The sequence below is a fragment of the Jaculus jaculus genome, chromosome 3 (genome assembly GCF_020740685.1).
Source record: "Jaculus jaculus isolate mJacJac1 chromosome 3, mJacJac1.mat.Y.cur, whole genome shotgun sequence".
In the NCBI taxonomy this organism is placed as follows: domain Eukaryota; kingdom Metazoa; phylum Chordata; class Mammalia; order Rodentia; family Dipodidae; genus Jaculus; species Jaculus jaculus.
In genome coordinates, this window is record NC_059104.1 from 184,080,868 (window position 1) to 184,100,586 (window position 19,719).

General features: G+C 51.0%; 1 protein-coding gene across 1 annotated transcript in view; it reads right to left on the reverse strand.

The window, feature by feature from the left end:
- Abcc8 (ATP binding cassette subfamily C member 8) overlaps positions 1-19,719 on the reverse strand; it is a 100,501-nt gene that overhangs the window by 28,474 nt on the left and 52,308 nt on the right. Inside the window, exons 11-16 of the mRNA XM_004650830.3 lie at positions 11,199-11,239; positions 9,584-9,729; positions 6,231-6,336; positions 5,971-6,087; positions 5,549-5,624; positions 4,797-4,902 (exon numbers count right to left, since the gene is read on the reverse strand). Coding sequence (XP_004650887.1) covers positions 4,797-4,902; positions 5,549-5,624; positions 5,971-6,087; positions 6,231-6,336; positions 9,584-9,729; positions 11,199-11,239 — 592 coding nt within the window. The remainder of the gene's footprint in view (positions 1-4,796; positions 4,903-5,548; positions 5,625-5,970; positions 6,088-6,230; positions 6,337-9,583; positions 9,730-11,198; positions 11,240-19,719) is intronic.

Below are 19,719 nucleotides of genomic sequence, written 5' to 3' on the forward strand. Positions count from 1 at the left end.
ATTTTTTTTTTTTTTAACTCTGAGCCAGGGACTTGCTAGGTTGCCTAGGCTGGCCTTGAACTCTCTCAGTAGCCTGGACTGACCTTGAACTTGCAATCCTGCCTCAGCCTCCCAAGTAGATGGGATAAAAAGCCTAAACCACCAGACTAGTCAGAAAATGTTATTTTTAAGACATCTGGAAGAGAAAGAAATGAAGTCAGCTGAGTTGAAACTTGAAGGGTTGGAAGGACCCAGTAGCAGATATGGAGGGGGGGCAGATATGGAGGGGTGGATATGGAGGGGGCAGATATGGAAGGGTAGATATGGAGGGGAGGATATAGAGGGGGCAGATATGGAGGGGCAGATATGGAGGGGTGGATATGGAGGGGCAGATATGGAGAGGGCAGATATGGAGGGGTGGATATGGAGGGGCAGATATGGAGAGGGCAGATATGGAGGGGAGGATATAGAGGGGGCAGATATGGAGGGGCAGATATGGAGGGAGGGAATTGCTAGGCAGAGAAGAATACAGCATATGGAGACAGGCAGCGTGGAGAGATAAGAAGAATGTGGCCTATGGTTTGAATCTCCAAGGCTTCCCTGCTTTTTGACTATACATCCTAATGGTTGGAGGGAAGGATGTGGAATTGTATAACTGGGAGAAATTGTTCTTGTGTCCAGTGTGTGGTCATCAGAGTACAGGCAGAGGGGAACAGAATATGAAATGCACCCCCCGGCTCATGTGTTGAATCCCCGGTCCCCAGTTGGTGATGCTATTTTTGGAGGTCATAGAAAACTTGGGAGGTGGCAGCTAGCTGGAACAATAGGTTTAGTGTCTGGCAGCATCCTGTTGTCACCCGTCTGTCTATCTCTCCTTTCTTTCTATCAGCCCTGAAGTGCAGAAGCTTCTTGCTGCACATGGTCCCAGTTGCCATGATCTGTCTCAGCAGACTCTGCAGGGCCAAGGACTATGATTTAAACCTCTGGAGCCAAAATAAATCTCTCCTTCTTTAAGTTATTCACTCAGTATTTTTGTCACAATAAAACAAAGTAACTAACATAGGTCCCAACAGTCATTTAAGATCTCAGCAAAATCAAAAATCAAAAGGGGGGGTGGCTGGAGAGATGGTTTTGTGCTTAAGGTGCTTGCCTATGAAGCCTAAGGGCCCAAGATCGAATCCCCAGTACCCATGTAGGCCAGATGCACAAGGTGGCTCATGCATCTGGAGTTCGTTTGCGGTGGCTAGAGGCCCTGGCATGCCCATTCTCTCTCTCTCTTCTGTCTTTCTCTCTCTTAAATAAATAAGTAAGACGAAAGTATATGTTTAAAAAATTGAAAGGGAAGGGAAAGTGGGGTGGGAAGAGCTTTGGACTTACAGGTTTCCACAGCCAGTGGTCCTGCTTGCTGTAGGCCTGTGACTGTCTGGAATGTTTCCTTTCACCCACAGCGCCCTGTCTAATTGTTGCCATTGGCTCTCAAGACCCAAGCTTAAGACGGAAAAGACAGGGTTCTCACTGACCTAGAGGAGGACAGTGAACACTAGAGAGGTGAAGTCACCCTGCCCAGGTCACAGAGCCAGGAGAGGCCGAGTCAGAACGAGGAGAGGCCGCCTGGTTCCCAGGCCTGACTGGTTCTTTCGAAGCCTCTTGCCAAGTTTTTGTTTCTCCAGGAAACCCCGGGGCACCTGAGCCCCTGACCTTTCCTCCCCAAGGGCTCTGGGTACTGTGCGGCACATCAACCCAGGGCTTAGAAGGCCTCTCCTCACCTTCTGGGGAGTCAGACACGCTCACAGGTAGCCTTTGAGCCAACCACAGGGCAACAGGCCCCCGAGCGGGCACAGACTGAGGTAGCACAGGGGATACATGTGGGCTCCTTCACAGGCGGCAGGGGCAGCGGGGTGCCCCAGGGAGAGTGGACTTGCAGTTCCTGCTTGGCATGGAAACCTCTTCCCACCCGATGCTTTCCTGCGCCTACTTCCTGCTTGGAGGGTGAGTCCAAAGTCACACTAGCGCCATATTAACAGCCCCATTCTTCACTTTCTGACAAAGAAACTGAGCCTGAGTGTGTCTGCTAATATTGACTTTTCATTAAAACGTTTTCTTCTTAACGATTGCACAGGGACTCTGCAAATTCCCAAGTTGACAGTTCACTGTAGTTAATGAGAGCCAGGCAGGGGATGGTGACTCATGAAAGGGGGTGCTTGGGAGCCACGTGGCCCTGAAACTCTGAGCCAGGCTCTGCTCTGACTGTGTGGTCTCAGCCGATGGACTCTCTGCCCACCCTGGTGACCCTCTGGCATGGCCCTGTCCACCTGGGCCCTGTAAGCTCCCTGAGGACAAGGGGCAGAACCTTCCCTTTCCAGCCTACACAGAGCGGTTCACAAAACAGATGTCCTGCCCTGGGCTCCTGTGGCATATCACGGCACCTCAAGGAGCCCAGCGCCTTGCAGAGGCGGGTGAGCATACTGCGTGAGACCCAGGAACAGGACTGGCTCCTTTCCAGAGTGGGTGGAGGAGCTCGGAGGTCGGCTTGGACCGTTTGGGCAAAGGCTTGTGGGAGAGAGACGAATCCAGACAAATTTATACTGGCAGTCTCCTAAAGGTCTCAAGTTGTTCCTGTTTTACTCATTTAGCAAAGGAATTCGGTTACCAAAGGCACCATGGGCTTCAAGAGACAAATGAGATGTGGTTCCTGCCTGCAGGGAGGTCACTACATTCTGTCCAGGGAGACACGCTGGAGTACGGCTAAAGAGCACCAGGGGAAGTTTGTTCTTGGCAAAGAGACCTATGACTGATTAATAGTTTATCATAATAGTTAGAGGGCACTTGCTACATGGTAGGTTAATCCTCATAGCAACCCATGGGTTAAAAGGGGAAACTGGGACCGGAAGCTTATGGAATTTTCCAAAAAAAAAACAAACCCCAAAATAAACAACAACAACAAAAAATAAGCAGACAAATCTGAAGCTGGCAGTTTGGCTCCAGAGCCGCTGCCCCTGCCTACCCAGCCAAACTTAGCTCATTTGGTCCTTGCAGGAATAAATGAACAGTTGTACCAACAAGCTGAGCCCCGTGGCCCCACAGCAGTCCCCATGCTGTACCTTCTGATCCCCCAGCCTCCTCACTTGGGCCTCCTGGAGCTCTGTCTGGCTGCCCAGTCACCAGGGCTTGGTGAGGACGAGCAGCCTGGTGTGGCGCTGAGCTCTGGTGCAGGCACACGCATGGGAAGAGCTACCGCCCCAACCTCTTGTTCTTGGCTCATTTACAAGCGCCTCATTTCCATGAAGATATGACATGCCACATCTGAGGGCCAGGCTCCTCCCGTCATGAAGGGCACTCAACCTACAGCCTCCATGCTTAACCCAAGCCTGGGGAAGGGGGTCCAAAGTTGTCAGGGTGCCCAGGATTTTTGCAAGACAAAGGCCAAGGTCACTTCTAAGCTACTGTAATGAGCTCCTAACTGGTCTCCCTTCTAGTTCCTTGGCCCTACGGCTCTTCTCATCACCTTTTAGCAGAAGCATGGGGCTTCTATGACCTTTGAGCTCACTCTTATTTCCTGGGCCTGGCACATCTGATTTAAATTAGGTATACATGACCAGTCCCATCTCCTACAGTGGCACCCCCTGCACCCCAAGTGCTGCAGGCTCCCAGACTTGTTAATGTCAGCAAGCCCTGTCTGGAACACCTTCCTGTTCCCCGTCTGCTTTTTCCACTGGACGAGCCCTTGCTCAATCGCAGTGGGGTCCCCTCTTTACTGCAGAGCGCGTTGTTCTTTGGGGTCTCACTGATCTCCTCCTCCTCTTGTTGAACCAGCTGTGGCCACATGGAGGAGGGAGGCTTGCCACTGTAGGGTGTGGCATGCAGGGACACTTTGGAAAAGCAGGCAACGAGTGTGCAGCTGCTTTGGACGTTAGGCCCAAAGTCCTCTTCGCTCAGCCTTGTACACAAGCTTATGAAAGCCTGCTATCTCGAATGATTTCTTCCTAAAAATGACTGGCAGGGAAATGTAGCTCTTGCTTTGAGTTGGGTTAGTCCTGAACAAGAGCTGTGAACCCCAGCTGGGGGTCTAGGGTGTCTCTTTGTTCTGGTCACAGCAGGGCACTCAGCCAGTCTCCGTAGGGATGGCTGCAGCCTCTGGGTCATGCACACCTCTCCACACATTCTTCATTTCTTGGCTTTTCTTTTCCTACCACTTAAAAAGATTCCATTTTATATGCATCTTTTTATCAACTAACTTCAAGTGCCTTCTAGAAGTAGGTGGGTATAAATAATAGATTCATGGTAGACTCTTCCTGGGTTTCTGGCTCTTTAATTACGATGGCGATCTTTGCCTAGAAAGTCTCCTTTGACTGGTCCTCACTCAGCTGCTGAATGGTCTGCATCAGCTTTGCCGATGACTAGACCTGGAGCCAGCGTTGGCACTGGAACGTTCCACATTGCAGGAAGTACAGCTGAGTGAACATGGGATTTAAGAGTCAAACCAAACCGAGTTTGAATTCCAGCTCTGTCACTTTTTAACTGTGTGGATTGGGGCAAACCACTTCAGCTCTCATCGGTATACCGAGATTCGGACACTTACTGTGCTCTCTAGAAGGGTTAACTGAGATCATTCGTGCGAGGAATTAGCAAAGCACCTAGCATGTCATACAGTAAGGGTTGGATAAATGCTGATGACCATAGCAAGATAAAGCACAGCATTTGTCAAGTTCTGACTCAAGGCACAGCGGGCACTCAATAAATGCATGGCACACCCGCCATGGAGAGGGATGTGTGGAAGGAGGGCTGCCTGCTGGCTGAGCCCTGAGCAGACACATTACCTGTTCCAGAAAACAGCCCCCGAGACCTTCTGCATCTCCCCCAGTGTGGCAAGGAGGAGTGAGGACTTGCCACAGCCCACCTGCCCCACGATCATGGTCAGCTGGCCTGTAGGACAGAGGGCGGCAGATGGGAGAGGAGCCGGGTGGGGTCTGAGCAGCCGTCACCCAGCAGGGGAACAGACACATGCACCGACTCAGGGCTCCTCTTTTTTCCCCTCCTACATAGACTCCCTAAGAAGCCACCCCTCCCCCTGCCCCCGGCCTTTCCTTCGGGAGCCCCAGCTCTCTCTGGCATCCCAGGTCCTCCCTCGACTTCCCCACACACTCTGCTTCTCCTCTGCAATGTTCCCTAGCAGGAGTCCAGCTCCTCAAGATCCTTCCCAAACACCAACCCCGGCTCCTACCACAACCCACCTCTGTACGTGAATGACCTTCCTGCCTCCTGGCCTGGGGGACTCTGCTCATTCTAGGAACCCCCTCTGTTTTCATGAAACTTCCTACGCTGCTCAAGTCTGAGTGTCTGCGACAGATGGCCTGACATCCAGGCTGCACCGCCTCGCTCGTCCTTGCTGCTGCTTTACTCCCAGGCAGCCCACACACGCCTGGAGGGCGGAGCCCACCCCTGGGTCCACGTCAGACCCTAGAGCACTCAACAGGAGTGAGTAGAAGGAAGGCGCTCCGCAAGTGACCACTGGCCTTTTCTGTCCATGTTGGACATGGTGCGCACGTGCGCGTGCATGCGCGCGTGTTACCTCGGGGGATGCGGATGGTGATGTTGGACAGGGTTGGGATTCCATCAGGAGTCCAGGTGAAGAAGCCTCCAATGATCTTCATTGGCCGCCCCAACATGGCCCAGGAGAGGACAGAAAGGCCATGGGATATTCAGTGTGGAGTGTCCCTTGCCTCCCCTCCCCCACAAAAGTCAGGCGATGCTAATTCCAGCCCTGAAGCACGGTCCTGGGCAGAAGAGCAGGGAAAGGCACCCTCCTGAGAAGAAGGTGGAGGTTCACCTGCTGGGTGGGGATGGAAATACTCCCTGGTTTCAGGATTCCTGTAGGCAGGCCAGGGACCTCCGTGTAGAGGACCCAGCACATGGATCCTTGGCCATCGTTGTGCTGAGCTTCCTCTGGGAGATGGGCAGGGACAGGGTGCGGGTACAGGCTCTAGGACTCACCTGGACACAGCAGTTGTCAGCACCCCCCTCCATGCCAGGGGCCAGCCTCTGCAGCGGGCTCATGAGGTCCCGAACATCCTCCCGGGCTGGACGCTTACGGTTCACAACCTTAAGGGGCTGTGGATGGTTAGGGGGTGAGGACCCGGACCTTGGGCTGGGAGCTTCTTTTCATGGGGAAAGGTGAGGGCCCCCGTTGAACAGGACACGAGCTTCACACTTTGAGGAAAGCCCCTGGGCAGCCGGGGCAGCCGGGGACTTACCACTGCCTGGTACTTGCTTGATGAACCCTGAGGAGCCGGTTCTCGGGGAGCACTCTGCTCCTCACGAATCTCTGCACTGGACAGGAACTCACTCAGCTTTTGTACGCTGTGGAGGAAGCCCCCGGCCAGGAGGCAGAGGCGGTGTGGCCTGAGAAAGCAGCTCTGAGCAGGTGCCTGGTACCAAGGGTTCTCCCACAAAACCCATTCTGAACTGTGATACCCAGTGAGCATCCCCATATGGGTGGGTAACAAATATTTCCTTGATTATTATTAATCAAGATACGGTCTCCTATAGTCCAGACTTGAACTCACGATATAGCTTTGGCTAGCCTTGAACTCCTGATCATCCTGCTTCTATATTCCAAGAATGGGGATTACAAGTGTGTGCTACCTTGTCCATCTTGTAAGAATGTTTTTTAAATATTTTATTTATTTATTTGACAGAGAAAGAGGCAGAGAGAAAGAGAATGGGCGCACTAGGGCCTTCAGTCACTGCAAACAAACTCCATATGCATCCATCCCCTGGTGCATCTGGCTAACATGGGTCCTGGGGAATTGAACCTGGGTCCTTTGGCTTTGCAGGTGAATGAATGCCTTAACCACTAAGCTATCCCTCTAGCCCCTTGTAAGAATTTAAAAAATATTTTATTTATTTATTAGAGAGAGAGAGAGAGAAAGAGAGAGAGAGAGCGCAAGCGAGCCTGGGCCCCTAGCCACTGCAAACAAATTCCAGACCCATGTGCCACCTTGTGCATCTGGCTTATGTGGCTCCTACGGAATTGAACTTGAGTCTTTTGGCTTTGCAGGTAAGTACCTTCACCACTAAGCAATCTCTTCAACCCTGAAAGGCTTTTTTTTTTTTTTTTTTTTTTCCGAGGTAGGGTCTCCCTCTAGCCCAGTCTGACCTGGAACTCACTATGTAGACTCAGGGTGGCCTTAAATTTATGGCGATCCTCCTACCTCTGCCTCCCAAGTGCTGGGATTAAAGGCATGTGCCCCCGTGCCTGGTAGCTTTTTTTTTTTTTCATTTTTAAAAAAATTTTTATTAGCATTTTCCATGATTATAAAAAAAATCCCATGGTAATTCCCTCCCTCCCTGGTAGCTTTTTTAAAGGGTTGACTCGTAAGTCTGACCAGGCGCGGCGTGGGTGGAGGTGTCTTCGGTTAGGTTAGGGCTGGACTCATGCTAAAGGTGGTCCGTGAAGATGGAGAGGCTGAAGCACACACGGTGGGGGCTTTACTAGTTGCCATCCGAGTTAAGGCTGGCCAGCACTAAGACTGCTCGAGACTAAGTCAGGGCATGCACAATTGCTGGTTTTTGGTTAAGTTGTTCTACATGCCAGGCACTAGGTTTAAAAGCGTTATGGGGCCTGGAGGGATGGCTTAGTGGTGAAGGTGCTTGCCTGCAAAGCCAAAGAACCCAGGTTCGACTCCCCAGGACTCACGTAAGCCAGATGCACAAGGAGGTGCTCGCATTGGGAGTTTGTTTGTAGTGGCTGGAGGCCCTGGGGCGCCCATTCTTTCTCTCTACCTGCCTATTTCTGGATCTCTCTCTCTCTCAAATAAATAAATAAAAATAAAATATTTTTTAAAAAAGAATTATGGAATCTCTCCCCATAACACGCTGCTGAGGGCAGGGTTATTCTCTCAACCCACAGAGGAGGAAGCTATTCCCATCGCTCCCTAGGGACAGAGGGCGGCACCTGGAGAGCTCCTATTTCAGTGCACTCTGGCCCCGCCCCCAGGGTGTGGAGGCTGTCCAGGGAGGATTGGGACTATGCACAACCCATCTCCCCTTGGGTCAAATGCAACAAGCCCTCCTGGCTCTCTGGGCAGGAGCAGTATGGGGCTGCAGAGGCTCTGGGTGGTCTGTTCTGGGCCTCTGCCCTCAGAGGGGCACACTGTCGGGCTCTGTCTGCTTGACCCTGTGGTCTACCTCCAGCTCTGCCCCATGAGCCCTGACTGGGGCACAGCTGACTCCTTCATCTTCAGTTGTGTCCTGCTTGTCCCAGCTTCCACCCTCCCTCACAGCCTCAGCCAGCTGCGTGTTCATGTCTAGAGACAGTGGGTTTTGGAGCATCTGACAAAGATGGAAACAGTGACGTGGCATTTTAGCAGGCACGGTGTCCTCGCATTTGAGGTTTCTATGCAGAGTGCCAGGGCCGGAGTGGGGGTGGCAGGCAGAGAAACTGCAATGCCACGGTCAGTAAAGTGAGGCGGAGCAGCTGGTCCTGGGAGTGGAGGTTAATATATTTCCATCAGCTAACCCTGGTCAGAAATCTGCTGGACACAATTCCCCTCTAGCTTTGAACCACCGCTAGAGATTCCTCGTTCAAATCGTCCCCCGTCAATGTTACCTCATTCCAACTGACACTTCTTCCTGCCACCTGCCCAGGACCTGCCAAGGACCCACGAGACCAGGGTGTCTCCTTCCTTGGCTGAAGGACACAGAGGACATTTGCTGTGTGTGGTCCCAGTGGACACAGTAAGGCTGGCTGTCCCTCATGGCGGGCTAGGCTCCTGCTTTGTTTGGTTTTGAGACAGGGTCTCATGTATCCCCAGCCAGTCCCCAACTTGCTATGTGGTTGAAGATGACCTTGAACTCCCGACCCTCCCGCTTCCATGTCCTGAGCGTTGGGATTACAGGTGGGCCCTCCTGTGCAGGGTTGGTGAGAGCTGGGGATGGCACCCAAGTCTGTTCTAGGCCAGCACTCACCCCCCCCCCCCCCGCCCTCAGGAGCTGTTCCAGAGCTCCACACGGGTTCCGGCACAGCCTGGGCTTCTGCCCTCAGGTCTCCTCTGTTCCCAAGAGGGTGATGCCCCAGGAAGGCCACTGCCCGTCCAGCTCCAGTGCTAAGGGCCAGTCAGAGTGACCGGAGCCGCACGGGTGGGGGAGGGGCCGCTGCGTGGCAGGACTGGGAGGATTCCAGAATCGGGGAAAGAGCAGGGTATGCTCAGTCAGGGAGTGTCTTCTCGCACCCCAAGTTTACCACGTGACATTGGGGAGCACTTGTTCTGAGTGGCTCTGGGGGTGGAACCAGGGCCAGTGGATAGAATTCACAAGATGCTAATTTCAGGGTTTGTTTTTTCCGTGAGTGGGGCAGTTAATATTGGAGTTGCTACTAAGTCCCCACTCCCAGAAGCAGGTGAGAACGCCTGTCTCTAGGGATGTGCTGGGAAGCCTCGCATGGTCACCGCTCCTCTAACAAGTCATCGTCAGCTTCAGGGGGGCCCAGGTCACCAGGGAGGTATGTCCTGGGATGGAAACCTGTAACTCCAGGGGTCACCAGAGCAAGCCCTGGGGCTGACCCATGACCTGCCTCTGCAGCAGCTCGCCCAGCCCCTCCTCTCACCTCACCAGGGCTTTGACCGTGGAGCGGACCACACTGGACAGCAGGAACAGCGGCGTGACCAGGATGTGGAAGAGGGAGAGTGAGGCAAAGGCCACTGAGGGCGAGAAGTCGGACTCTTTGAAGAAGCTGACATGGCCCACGAAGGTCTACGGAGAGAGACACAGGGAGGCCAGGGGGCCTCAGGGTGTGGTCCCTTCCCACTCAGTGAACACCCTGCCCTGGTCAGGAAGCCTGAGGGCTGGTGGGGAGAGGAGACGTTCCAATTAGGGACAGTCATCTTCCTCATTCATCTCACAGAAATACCCCAGCAAGGTGGGGGCTCATACTGGAGTTGGGGTTGTCCTTCCTGGTCTTGCTCCTCCAGGCCAGGAATAAATAAAGAGGATTCCTGGGTAGCCAGTGGCGCACGCCTTCAATACCAGCACTCAAGAGGCAGCGGTAAGGGGATCGCTGTGAGTTCAAGGCTAGCCTGGGACTATAGAGTGAGTTCCAGGTCAGCCTGGGCTAGAGTGAGACCCGACCTCAAGCAAACACAGGAGGCCCTCAGGGTGAGGACAGTGCTAGGCTCTCCCTCGCATTTGAGGTGTTCATTTTCCACTTCTCAGCAGGGAGAAAGGCAAAGATAGTCACTGCAAAGCCACCTCCTCCCTGTCCCTGTCCCCAGCTACCTGGCTGGCTCCTTCGCCTGTTACCCCCAGTTCCCAGGGAACAGGCCACGAACCAGCTCAATAAATCATACAGTGAGTTCCCAAGTAAGCTGACAGCCTGTGCACACCACACAGCTCAGAGCCCTGGAGGAATACGGACATCTTTCTAAAGGACTGCAGTTGCAGAGCAGGCTCCCAAGGGCCTGGGTCTTTCTGAAGGCATTTGATCTGCCCATTAGGCTGAACTGGCACACAGCTTTAGTCCAAAGCCCCCTTTTAGACCTATCATGCTAATTCACGATATGGGGAGCTATCTATGGTATATTCTTAAATCTAAAAGGAAGGCAGGTTACACAACTGTGTATGCAGCACAATTCTATTTCTGTGGAAGTGATATATCATGGGTCTTAAAAAAGGCTGGAAAGAAACACCCTAAAGATGTTATGAGTGGGGCCTGGGAAATCTTACTTCTCTTTGCAGTCTTTCTGAACCTCCCAGCATTTCTTCAACAAACATGTTGCATTTGTATAATTAAGAAAACCAATAGCTATTTTTTTCAAAAATTTCACCTCGTTAAATCTCCAGGACAGGGCTGGAGAGATGGCTTGCCTGTGAAGCCTAAGGACCCCGGTTTGAGGCTCGGTTCCCCAGGTCCCACGTTAGCCAGATGCACAAGGGGGCGCAAGCGTCTGGAGTTCTTTTGCAGAGGCTGGAAGCCCTGGCGCGCCCATTCTCTCTCTCTCCCTCTATCTGTCTTTCTCTCTGTGTCTGTTGCTCTCAAATAAAATAAATAAATAAAAAATTTAAATCTCCAGGACAGTTATGTCCTATCTGTGTGGAGTAAGGAGGAATCCATCCATGTTCCGCCCCCACCCTGGGCCCATCCTCCAAGACCCCCGAGGAGCAGGGCCAGACCTGTGTCCCCCCACCCCAAGCCCAGTCCCAGGGAGAGGTGGGGGTCCACTTACGATGAGGACGGCAGCAATGGGGATGGCTGTGTTCATGAAAACTGCAGAGGAAGCACAGGGGAGGGGGGGAGGAAGGTGAGCGTGGGCAGGCAGATGGGCAGCGCCTGGAGTGGGGGCTTCACCCCAGCCTGTATGCTGGACTTGGGGCGTGGGGCACCCACAGCTCCTTACTCTGCCTCTCTGCAGTCTCTCATTCCGCACACCCTGTGTCTCTGAGACGAAAACCTTTAAATAAAGGTTTAAATGATCTTATGGTGCTCCAGGGGGAAGGCGGTGGGGAGTGGAGCCTGGCTGGGAAGTGGCCAGCTTCTGTTTCAGGAGGTCTCAAATCTGATGTCCCCCCCTCCCCGCCTCTGGCCCCTGTATCTCCCCAAGCCGCACTCTCCGTGAGGCTCTTGGGAGGGATTTCTAACTCTCTCCCATAGGCACTGACTCCAGGGAGTGCAAGCCCAGCTCGGCCTCAGATCTGGGCGTAGCTCACTCCGGGGAGCTCCAGGACAGAGCTGGACTTCAGTCGCAGGAGGGCGGAGTCCCTGTGATGGAGCTAAGCTGCGCTGCCTGGGGAAGGCCGTTCGCCTCCCCAACGCCCCATGTTGTCTCGCCTGACGCTTCCACGTGCCCAGGTTCCTCCTCGGCGTCAGAGGAGGGAAGGCGGTGACAGCTCCGGGACCGGTCAGAAAGGCCTGAGCATCTCACCTCATAAGCAATTAGCTTAGCCCTTCTCTGTGCCTTGGCCCTACCTGTGAGATGCCCAAGGGAGCCCTGATCCAGGCTGCAACCACCCACACCCCTAGGAGCCACCTTCACATCTTATCCTCTACCCTGAGCCATCTCTCCAGCTCAACTCTGGGTTTTTAAAAATATTTTATTTATTTATGCATCTCTTTGAGAGGGAGGGGGAGAGAGAGAGAAAGAGAGAGGGGGGGGGGAGGAGAGGGAGAGAGAGAGAGAGAGAGAGAGAGAGAGAGAGAGAGAGAGAGAGAGAGAGAATGGGCACGCCAGGGCCTCCAGCCACTGCAAATGAACTCCAGATACACGCGGCCCCCTTGTGCATCTGGCTTACGTGGGTCCTGGGGAATCGAACCAGGATCCTTGGCTTTTTGCAGGCAAGTGTCTTAGCCACTAAGCCATCTCTCCAGCCCCAACTCTAAGGTTTTGAATCAGTACCAATATTATTCATGACCATGCATTGACTGCCCTTCCTGAGGAAGGCTGGCTGGTTTCATGTACCCCACACAATATCACAGTTCTTACAGTTGCCAAGGGGTAGTATAAACCTTGTTGGCTATACCCATAGTGTGAGGGACACAGACAGCCATCACTGGCTAGGGAGCAGAAGGAAGGACGATCCTGTTCAGCTCTGTGCCCCGGCCATCACTAGCCTGAGGAACAGAAGGCGAGGTAGCACTGTCCCTTGGCACCAGTAATTCTAAGGCCCTCTCAGGCCCCCCTCAGCTTATCCAGATATCAGACCAGCTCAGAGAGGCTCTGCTGGAGAGGGTGCAACCTGCCCCAGACCAAAGGCCTTCTTTCCCACGCTGGGCTCTCCTCTTGGCTACAGGGGAGGCTGGGGGATTGGTACAGCCCACAAGGGAGCGATCTGATGCTTTTTGTAGCAAGAGTGACACAGAAGTCCCGACCTTCTGATCCTGTAATCTGTCTCCTGGGAATTTATTGTGAATAATCATTCAAGAGAAGTCCAAGGCCATCAGTCAGACAGTGCTGGCTGCAGCCCAGTTACCATAAAACAGCCATAGCCACAGCAAGAAGTTACCCAGAGCGCGATGGGCTGGAAACTTCCAGCAAGATGGAACCATGTCTGTGATGACAGGAGGACTCACTACCTCTTGGGGAGACTTCGTAGGCAAAAACCATTACAATTAACACTTTATTCTACTGCAAGTTTTCCTTGGCCATATGTTTTTTTAAGCTTGCATGTTTTTTTTTTTCTGTTTTATTGTCTTTATTTTTAGAGCTGCCTGAACTCCTTTGAGGAATGAAACAAGCTATAAATAAAATAAAAAATGATCATTTCCAAGCAGCAACACAAAGCATGCTTATGATACAATTAATTTCTGTGTGGTCCTGGCTGTCACAGGGAGAGACTAAGGGATGAAAACAGGGTTTTACGCTTCTCTCGCTCCCTCCTGGAGGGAATGCCACCGCGCAGATTTCTAGGTTCACCTGAGCGTGGGGACTGGGGGAGAAGGATCACTAGTCGCTGTTTCAAAGACTCTCTACAGACCATCCCATTGCTCTGGGGTCGGTGTGACAGCCTCAGGAATGTTGATGCTGGAGATGGGACGCCTGAGGCGGCGGCTGCTCTGGTGGACTGCGGGGACAGGGAGCAGGCAGCTGGGCATCAGCTGTCGTGGCTGAAGACTGGAGGTCCTGTTCCATTTTCCTGGACCACATAAAGCTTTATAAGACTCTAAGGTGAGGCTGGGGAGATGGCTCCATTGGGAAACATGTTTGCTATGCAAGCATAGGACTGGAGTTTGATCTCTAGAATGCACATTAAATAAATAAATAAATAAACTCCAAGCTGGGTGTGGTGGCGCACGCCTTTAATCCCAGCACTTGGGAGGCAGAGTTAGGAGGACTGCCGTGAGTTCGAGGCCACCCTGAGACAACATAGTGAATTCCAGGTCAGCCTGGCCTAGAGCGAAACCCTACCTTGAAAAACCAAAACAAACAAACAAGCAAAAACCAAACAACAACAACAAAACCCCCTCCAGCTAGCACTACGGCTCCTTGGTATATATCCTGAGGACACTAGTCATTACTATAGAGAGCTTGCTCATCCTCGTTTCTTGTTCTAGTCACGACAGCTAGGAAAAGGAAGCAGCCTAGATGCCCATCAACTGACAAAGAGATCATGAAGATGTGCTATATTTACACAATGGACTTTATCCAGCTGTAGAGAAAAAAATGAAATTATGAAATTTGCAGGGAAATGGATAGATCTGGAAAAGATTGTATGAGGTGAGATAACCCAGGCTCAGGAAGTCAAATGCCATTTGTTCTTTCTCATATGTGGATCCCAGCTTCAAGTGTTTAGATTTGCATGCAAATTGGAGTAGTCAGCAGGTCAAGGAGCTAAAAGGGGCCGCAGGGAGGAGGGGGATGGGAGCACTTAAGGAAGGGCACAGTCAATAGGACATGGAGGGGTGGGGGACGGTGGGAGGTGGGGAAGGATAATCAAAATCAAAGACGTCATGAATAAGTCACATGGAAAACTCCTCCTTCGCTATCTCATGTTTAAGAAAGAGAGCTTGGAGCCGGGCGTGGTGGCGCACGCCTTTAATCCCAGCACTCGGGAGGCAGAGGTAGGAGGATCGCCATGAGTTCAAGGCCACCCTGAGATGACAGAGTTAATTCCAGGTCAGCCTGGACCAGAGTGAGACCCTACCTCAAAAAACCAAAAAAAAAAAAAAAAAAAAGAAAGAAAGAGAGCTTGGGCAGAAGTATCTTGTGGATGTGGATAATGTGGTAGCTGGAAACTCGGTTGTTACTAGAAAATTTCAGCACCAGAGGTGGGATACTCCACAGTGAGTTGTTGGTCGGAGATCCCTGATGCATCATACAATACTGTCTTCCAGACACAGAGTAGCCAGGATATTCATGACCTCACAGTGGCTGATGCCACTTACACAAGACCTGCAGAATCGGAGGGAAAAATGATGACATCTAAGTAGAAGATAGATTTGTTGGGAAGAAGGGATGGAGGGTGGAGTGAAGGGGTGATTTGGGAAGGGCAAAAGGCAGGGTGGCAGGAGGGGATTATAATATATGGTTTATATGTAGGGAAGTTGTCAATAGAAAGTTAAAATATAAAATCTGAAACAAATAAACATAGACTAAAATAAACAAAACTGGGTGGGTAGGGAGGGGGAGATAGGAAGATCCCTCATCTCTGGGTTTCTGGCTGGCCAGTCTAACCTATTTGATAAGCTCTAGGTCAATGGGAGACCTTGTCTCAAAGGCAGGGTCTGCGCTCCGGGGAACAAACACCTGAGGTTGTCGCCTGGCGTCCACATGCATGCGTGTGCACCCACTCGCCCCCACCACTCTAAAGCAGCAGAGAGGCTGGAAATACGACTGAGAGGAGATCCCTCTTCCTCCTCCTCTTCCGAATGAATCCCTTTGATGCGACTTAGAAAAAACAGAAATGAAACACAAACAGAAGAACTTGACAGCGCTCAGACCTTGAGCGAGGCAGCAGGAAACACTGGGCAGCTACCCTCACGTGACCTAGAAGACTACAGACCGAGGTGCAGCTAACCTCACGTGACCTAGAAGACTACAGACCGAGGTGCAGCTACCCTCACGTGACCTAGAAGACTACAGACCGAGGTGCAGCTAACCTCACGTGACCTAGAAGACTACAGACCGAGGTGCAGCTAACCTCACGTGACCTAGAAGACTACAGACCGAGGTGCAGCTGTGACAGGATCTAATGCGGCTCCAGCTTGCCTTGACCTCACCATGTAGCTAAGAATGATCTTGAACTCCTGATTCGCCCGCCTCTCCCTCCAAGGTGTTGAGATTACAGGTGTGTGCCACCATGCCCAGTTGGTTAGATATGGAAAGTTTTATCATCTATACACAAGTCTGAAAGGCAACTATCAAAAGTACAAGTCTTTGGGGCTGAGGAGATTGGTCAGTGGTTAGAAGCACTTGTTTGCAAAGCTTGCTGGCCTGAGTTTGCTTACGCAGGACCCATGTAAAGCCATGCCTTTAATCCCAGCAGTTGGTAGGCGGGGGCAGGAGGATCAGGAGTTCAAGGCCATTCTCAGCTACATATCACATTCAAGGCCAGACTGGGCTTCGTGAAACCCTATTTCAAACACACAAACAAGAACAAAAAAAGCCCTGTCAAACTGCCTTCCAAAGATATTTATGCCCATAGACTCCATGCTTGGGTTGGAGAAGACTGTGCACTGGACAGAGATTCTAACCGGTCTTAGTGCTGAGATCAGCGACTATGGGGTTCTTGGCCTGAACATTACTCCAGTGCTCAGGGAAGCACCCAGAAGACGGGATGGAGAGAATCCAGAGCCCGAGAAAGGGGTGGAGTGTTGTGGAATGCCGTCTTCCGGGAATGAGATGGCTGGTGCGCTCTTGAGCTCTCAGCAGCAGTGATGCCCTGCACAAGACCTGCCCAGGATCGGGGCTGTCAGCAATCTGTCGTGGAGGCCAAGGGCTTATGAGGCTCCACCCCTCCCTGAGGCTTTGTAGGCAGTTGCTGAGGGAGGGTGGACATTTTCTTCAATGGTGTAGCTACTGGTACATTGCCCAAGCTGCTGTAAATAACCCATCACCATGTTCCTGTAAGTAACCCTAATTAAGTCCACTAGTTCATCAAGATACAAGGAGAGGGGACGTCTATATCGTCCCCAGCACGGCTCAGGATACCCTGCCGAGGACGGGGAGGGAGCCGTGGCACACTGTCTTCTGGATGTGATGCGGCTGGTGCACTCAGCAGCTCACAGCACTTGGGGTCACCCGCACAAGACCTGCAGGAGTTTGGGCCTGTCAACCATCTATCATGGATGGGACAGGGACTCACCAGAACCCGTCCTTCCCCAAGGAGCTGTTGGCAGTTCAGGGTTGCTGGGGGTATCATTTTCTTCAAGTAGGTCTTGGGCTGGAGAGATGGTCCAGTGGTTAAGGTGCTTGCCTGCAAAGCCTAAAGACCCAAGTTTGAGTCACCAGTGCCTACATAAAGCCAGATGCACAAGGCGGCGCATGCACCTGCAGTTCATTTGCAGTAGCTAGAGGCCCTGGCACGCCAATTCTTTCTCTCTCTCTCTCTCTCTCGCCTGGGAGGGCATGGTGGTACACAGCTTTCATCCCAGCACTTGGTAGGCCAAGATAGGAGGATTGCTGTGAATGGTGTCCCTCCTGTCTCCAGCTCCCATGCACGGCTGATTAGTTTGTTTGTTTTTTAGAGCACAGTCTAAGGCCTGACTGTGTGGTCTGGACCCTGAGCACAGGGCACTGAGCGAGATGGCAAATACACCTTCATTGTACTCAAGCGCCTGCCAAGCCGCCTGCCTCAGGAGAGAAGCCAGGGCGTGAACACTGTGCACTCGGTTGTGAATGACCTGGGCGCGCTGTCCTCGGTGAGACAGAACTCACCATCATCCCTCACCTCCCTGTCTTCGTGTCTGGCAGTCCTTCCTCCTATGAGTAGTTCATGGTTGTCCTGGAAGACCCACTACAGGCCTCACCTCGACAAACTTCCCCCGACACCCACTGCCACTGAGGCGGGTAGGGCACAACTCATGACTAACAACCAGAATGTCTCCTTCTGTTCCTGTCACTCAGGGCACTGTTAGAGGCCCGGGTCCCTGAGGAAACTGCAAGCGACATGTGGCTGCGACCTCTGTGTCTTCGCACCCAACACAGGCACAGGGCTTGGTGAGTAAGAGATGCTCAGTAAGTATTTGTTAAGTGAGTAAAAGAACTAGAAGACATAGGGCCAGGTGAGTGTCGCAAAAGCAGGGCATTGGAACTGGCCATGTGGCTCTGACCATAGTTACAGCCACTATTAATGGCACAGTCAGTTCCACCTAAGATGCCCATCTCTTTCTAATATTCTGGAATGGGGCTGCGTGTGGACTGTGAGCACATTGATTGGTTGGCTGATAAAACCCAGGACTCCTCTGGCATCTCTGCAAAGCTGGTCCTCAGATACAGAGGAAGCACTTCAGCCTATGTCATCACACTAGAACTCATGGTGATAGGACCAGCAAGATCAGCAGACATTGCCAGCCACAGCCTGGCTGCCCTGGATGTGGATGACAGGAATGAAAGCCCAGGCAGCGTCCCCGTGAGGGAGGGGCCCTATCAGAAAACATGACTCTAGGATTGTTTTCCCACATAGCCAGGACCCTGGGGGCTGTTACCAAGGGAAACAACACGAGAACCCCATTATCTCAGCCTAATGACATGGGTGTCAGAAAGGGGCTGGAGAGATGGCTTAGCAGTTAAGTGCTTGCCTGTGAAACCTATGGGCCCCGGTTCGGGGCTTAATTCCCCAGGACCCACGTAAACCAGATGCATAGGTGGCACATGAATCTGGAGTTTGTTTGCAGTGGCTGGAGGCCCTGGTGCACCCACTCTCTCTCTCTCTCTGTCTCTCTCAAATAAATAAATAAAAATAAACAACAACAACAACAAAAGCTCTTAAAACAACCAGAAAGACATCTGGATTAAATGAGGTCACAGAACAAATGGACCTAACAGATATCTACAGAACATTTCATCCAAATGCTGCAGAATCCACATTCTTTTCAGTAGTACATGAAACATTCTCTACAATAGACCATATATATTAGGACACAAAGAATATCTCAACAAATAAAGGAAAATTGAAATAGTTTATTGTACTCTACCTGATCACAATGGGTTTAAACTATAAATGAACAAGAAAAGCTATAGAGCATACACCAAATCACAGAAACTAAACAGTACACTATTGAATGATGAATGGGTCATTGAAGAAATCAAAAGGAAATCAAAGAATTCATAGACTCAAATGATGAGAATACAACATACTAAAACCTTTGGGACACAATGAAGGCTGTCCTAAGAGACAGATTTATAACAGTAAGTGCCTATGTTAAGAAATTACAAAGGTGGAAAGTAAGCAATTTAATGCTTCACATTAAGGCCTTGGAAAAAGAAGAATAAGGCAGGGCTGGGGAGATGGCTTAGTGGTTAAGGCATTTGCCTGCAAAGCCAAAGGATCCCAGTTTGATTCCCCAGGAGCCACATAAGCCAAATGCACAAGGGAGTGCATTCATCTGGAGTTTGTTTGCAGTGGCTGGAGGCCCTGGTACATCCATTCTCTCTCTGCCTCTTTCTCTTTCTCTCAAATAAATAAATAAATAAAAAGTTTAAAAAGTTGGGACTTTATGTTCTCCTTTAAATGACATTAATAAAAGTATGTACATAATCTTTAAAAAAAAGAAGAACAAGGCAAATCAAAAATCAGTAGACAGGAAGAAATAATAAAGTTTAGGGCAGAACTTAATGAAATAGAAACAAAAAAACACAAAGAATCAATGAAACACTTAGTTTCAAACTTAGTTGAGTATACTGGAGTTTCCTTTTGGAAGGATAAACAAGATTGATGAACTCTTAGGAAATCTGCCCAAAGGAAAGAGAGAAGAGATAGAAATTAATAAAATTAGAGATGAAAACGGCACCATCACAACAGATACCAGAGGAATTCAGAAAATCATAAGGACATACTTTAAGAAAATATACTCAACTAAGTTTGAAAATTTGAAAGAAATGGATGATTTTCTAGATTTATATGACCTACCAAAATTACATCAAGATGAGACAAACCATTTAAATAGATCTGTAATAAATATGGAGATTCAAGCAGTTATAAAAAAATCTCCCAACTAAAAAAAAAGTCCAGGCCCCAATGGATTCACTGGTGAATTTTGCCAGACCTTCATGGAAGAACAAACACCAATGCTTCTCAAACTTTTCCATAAAA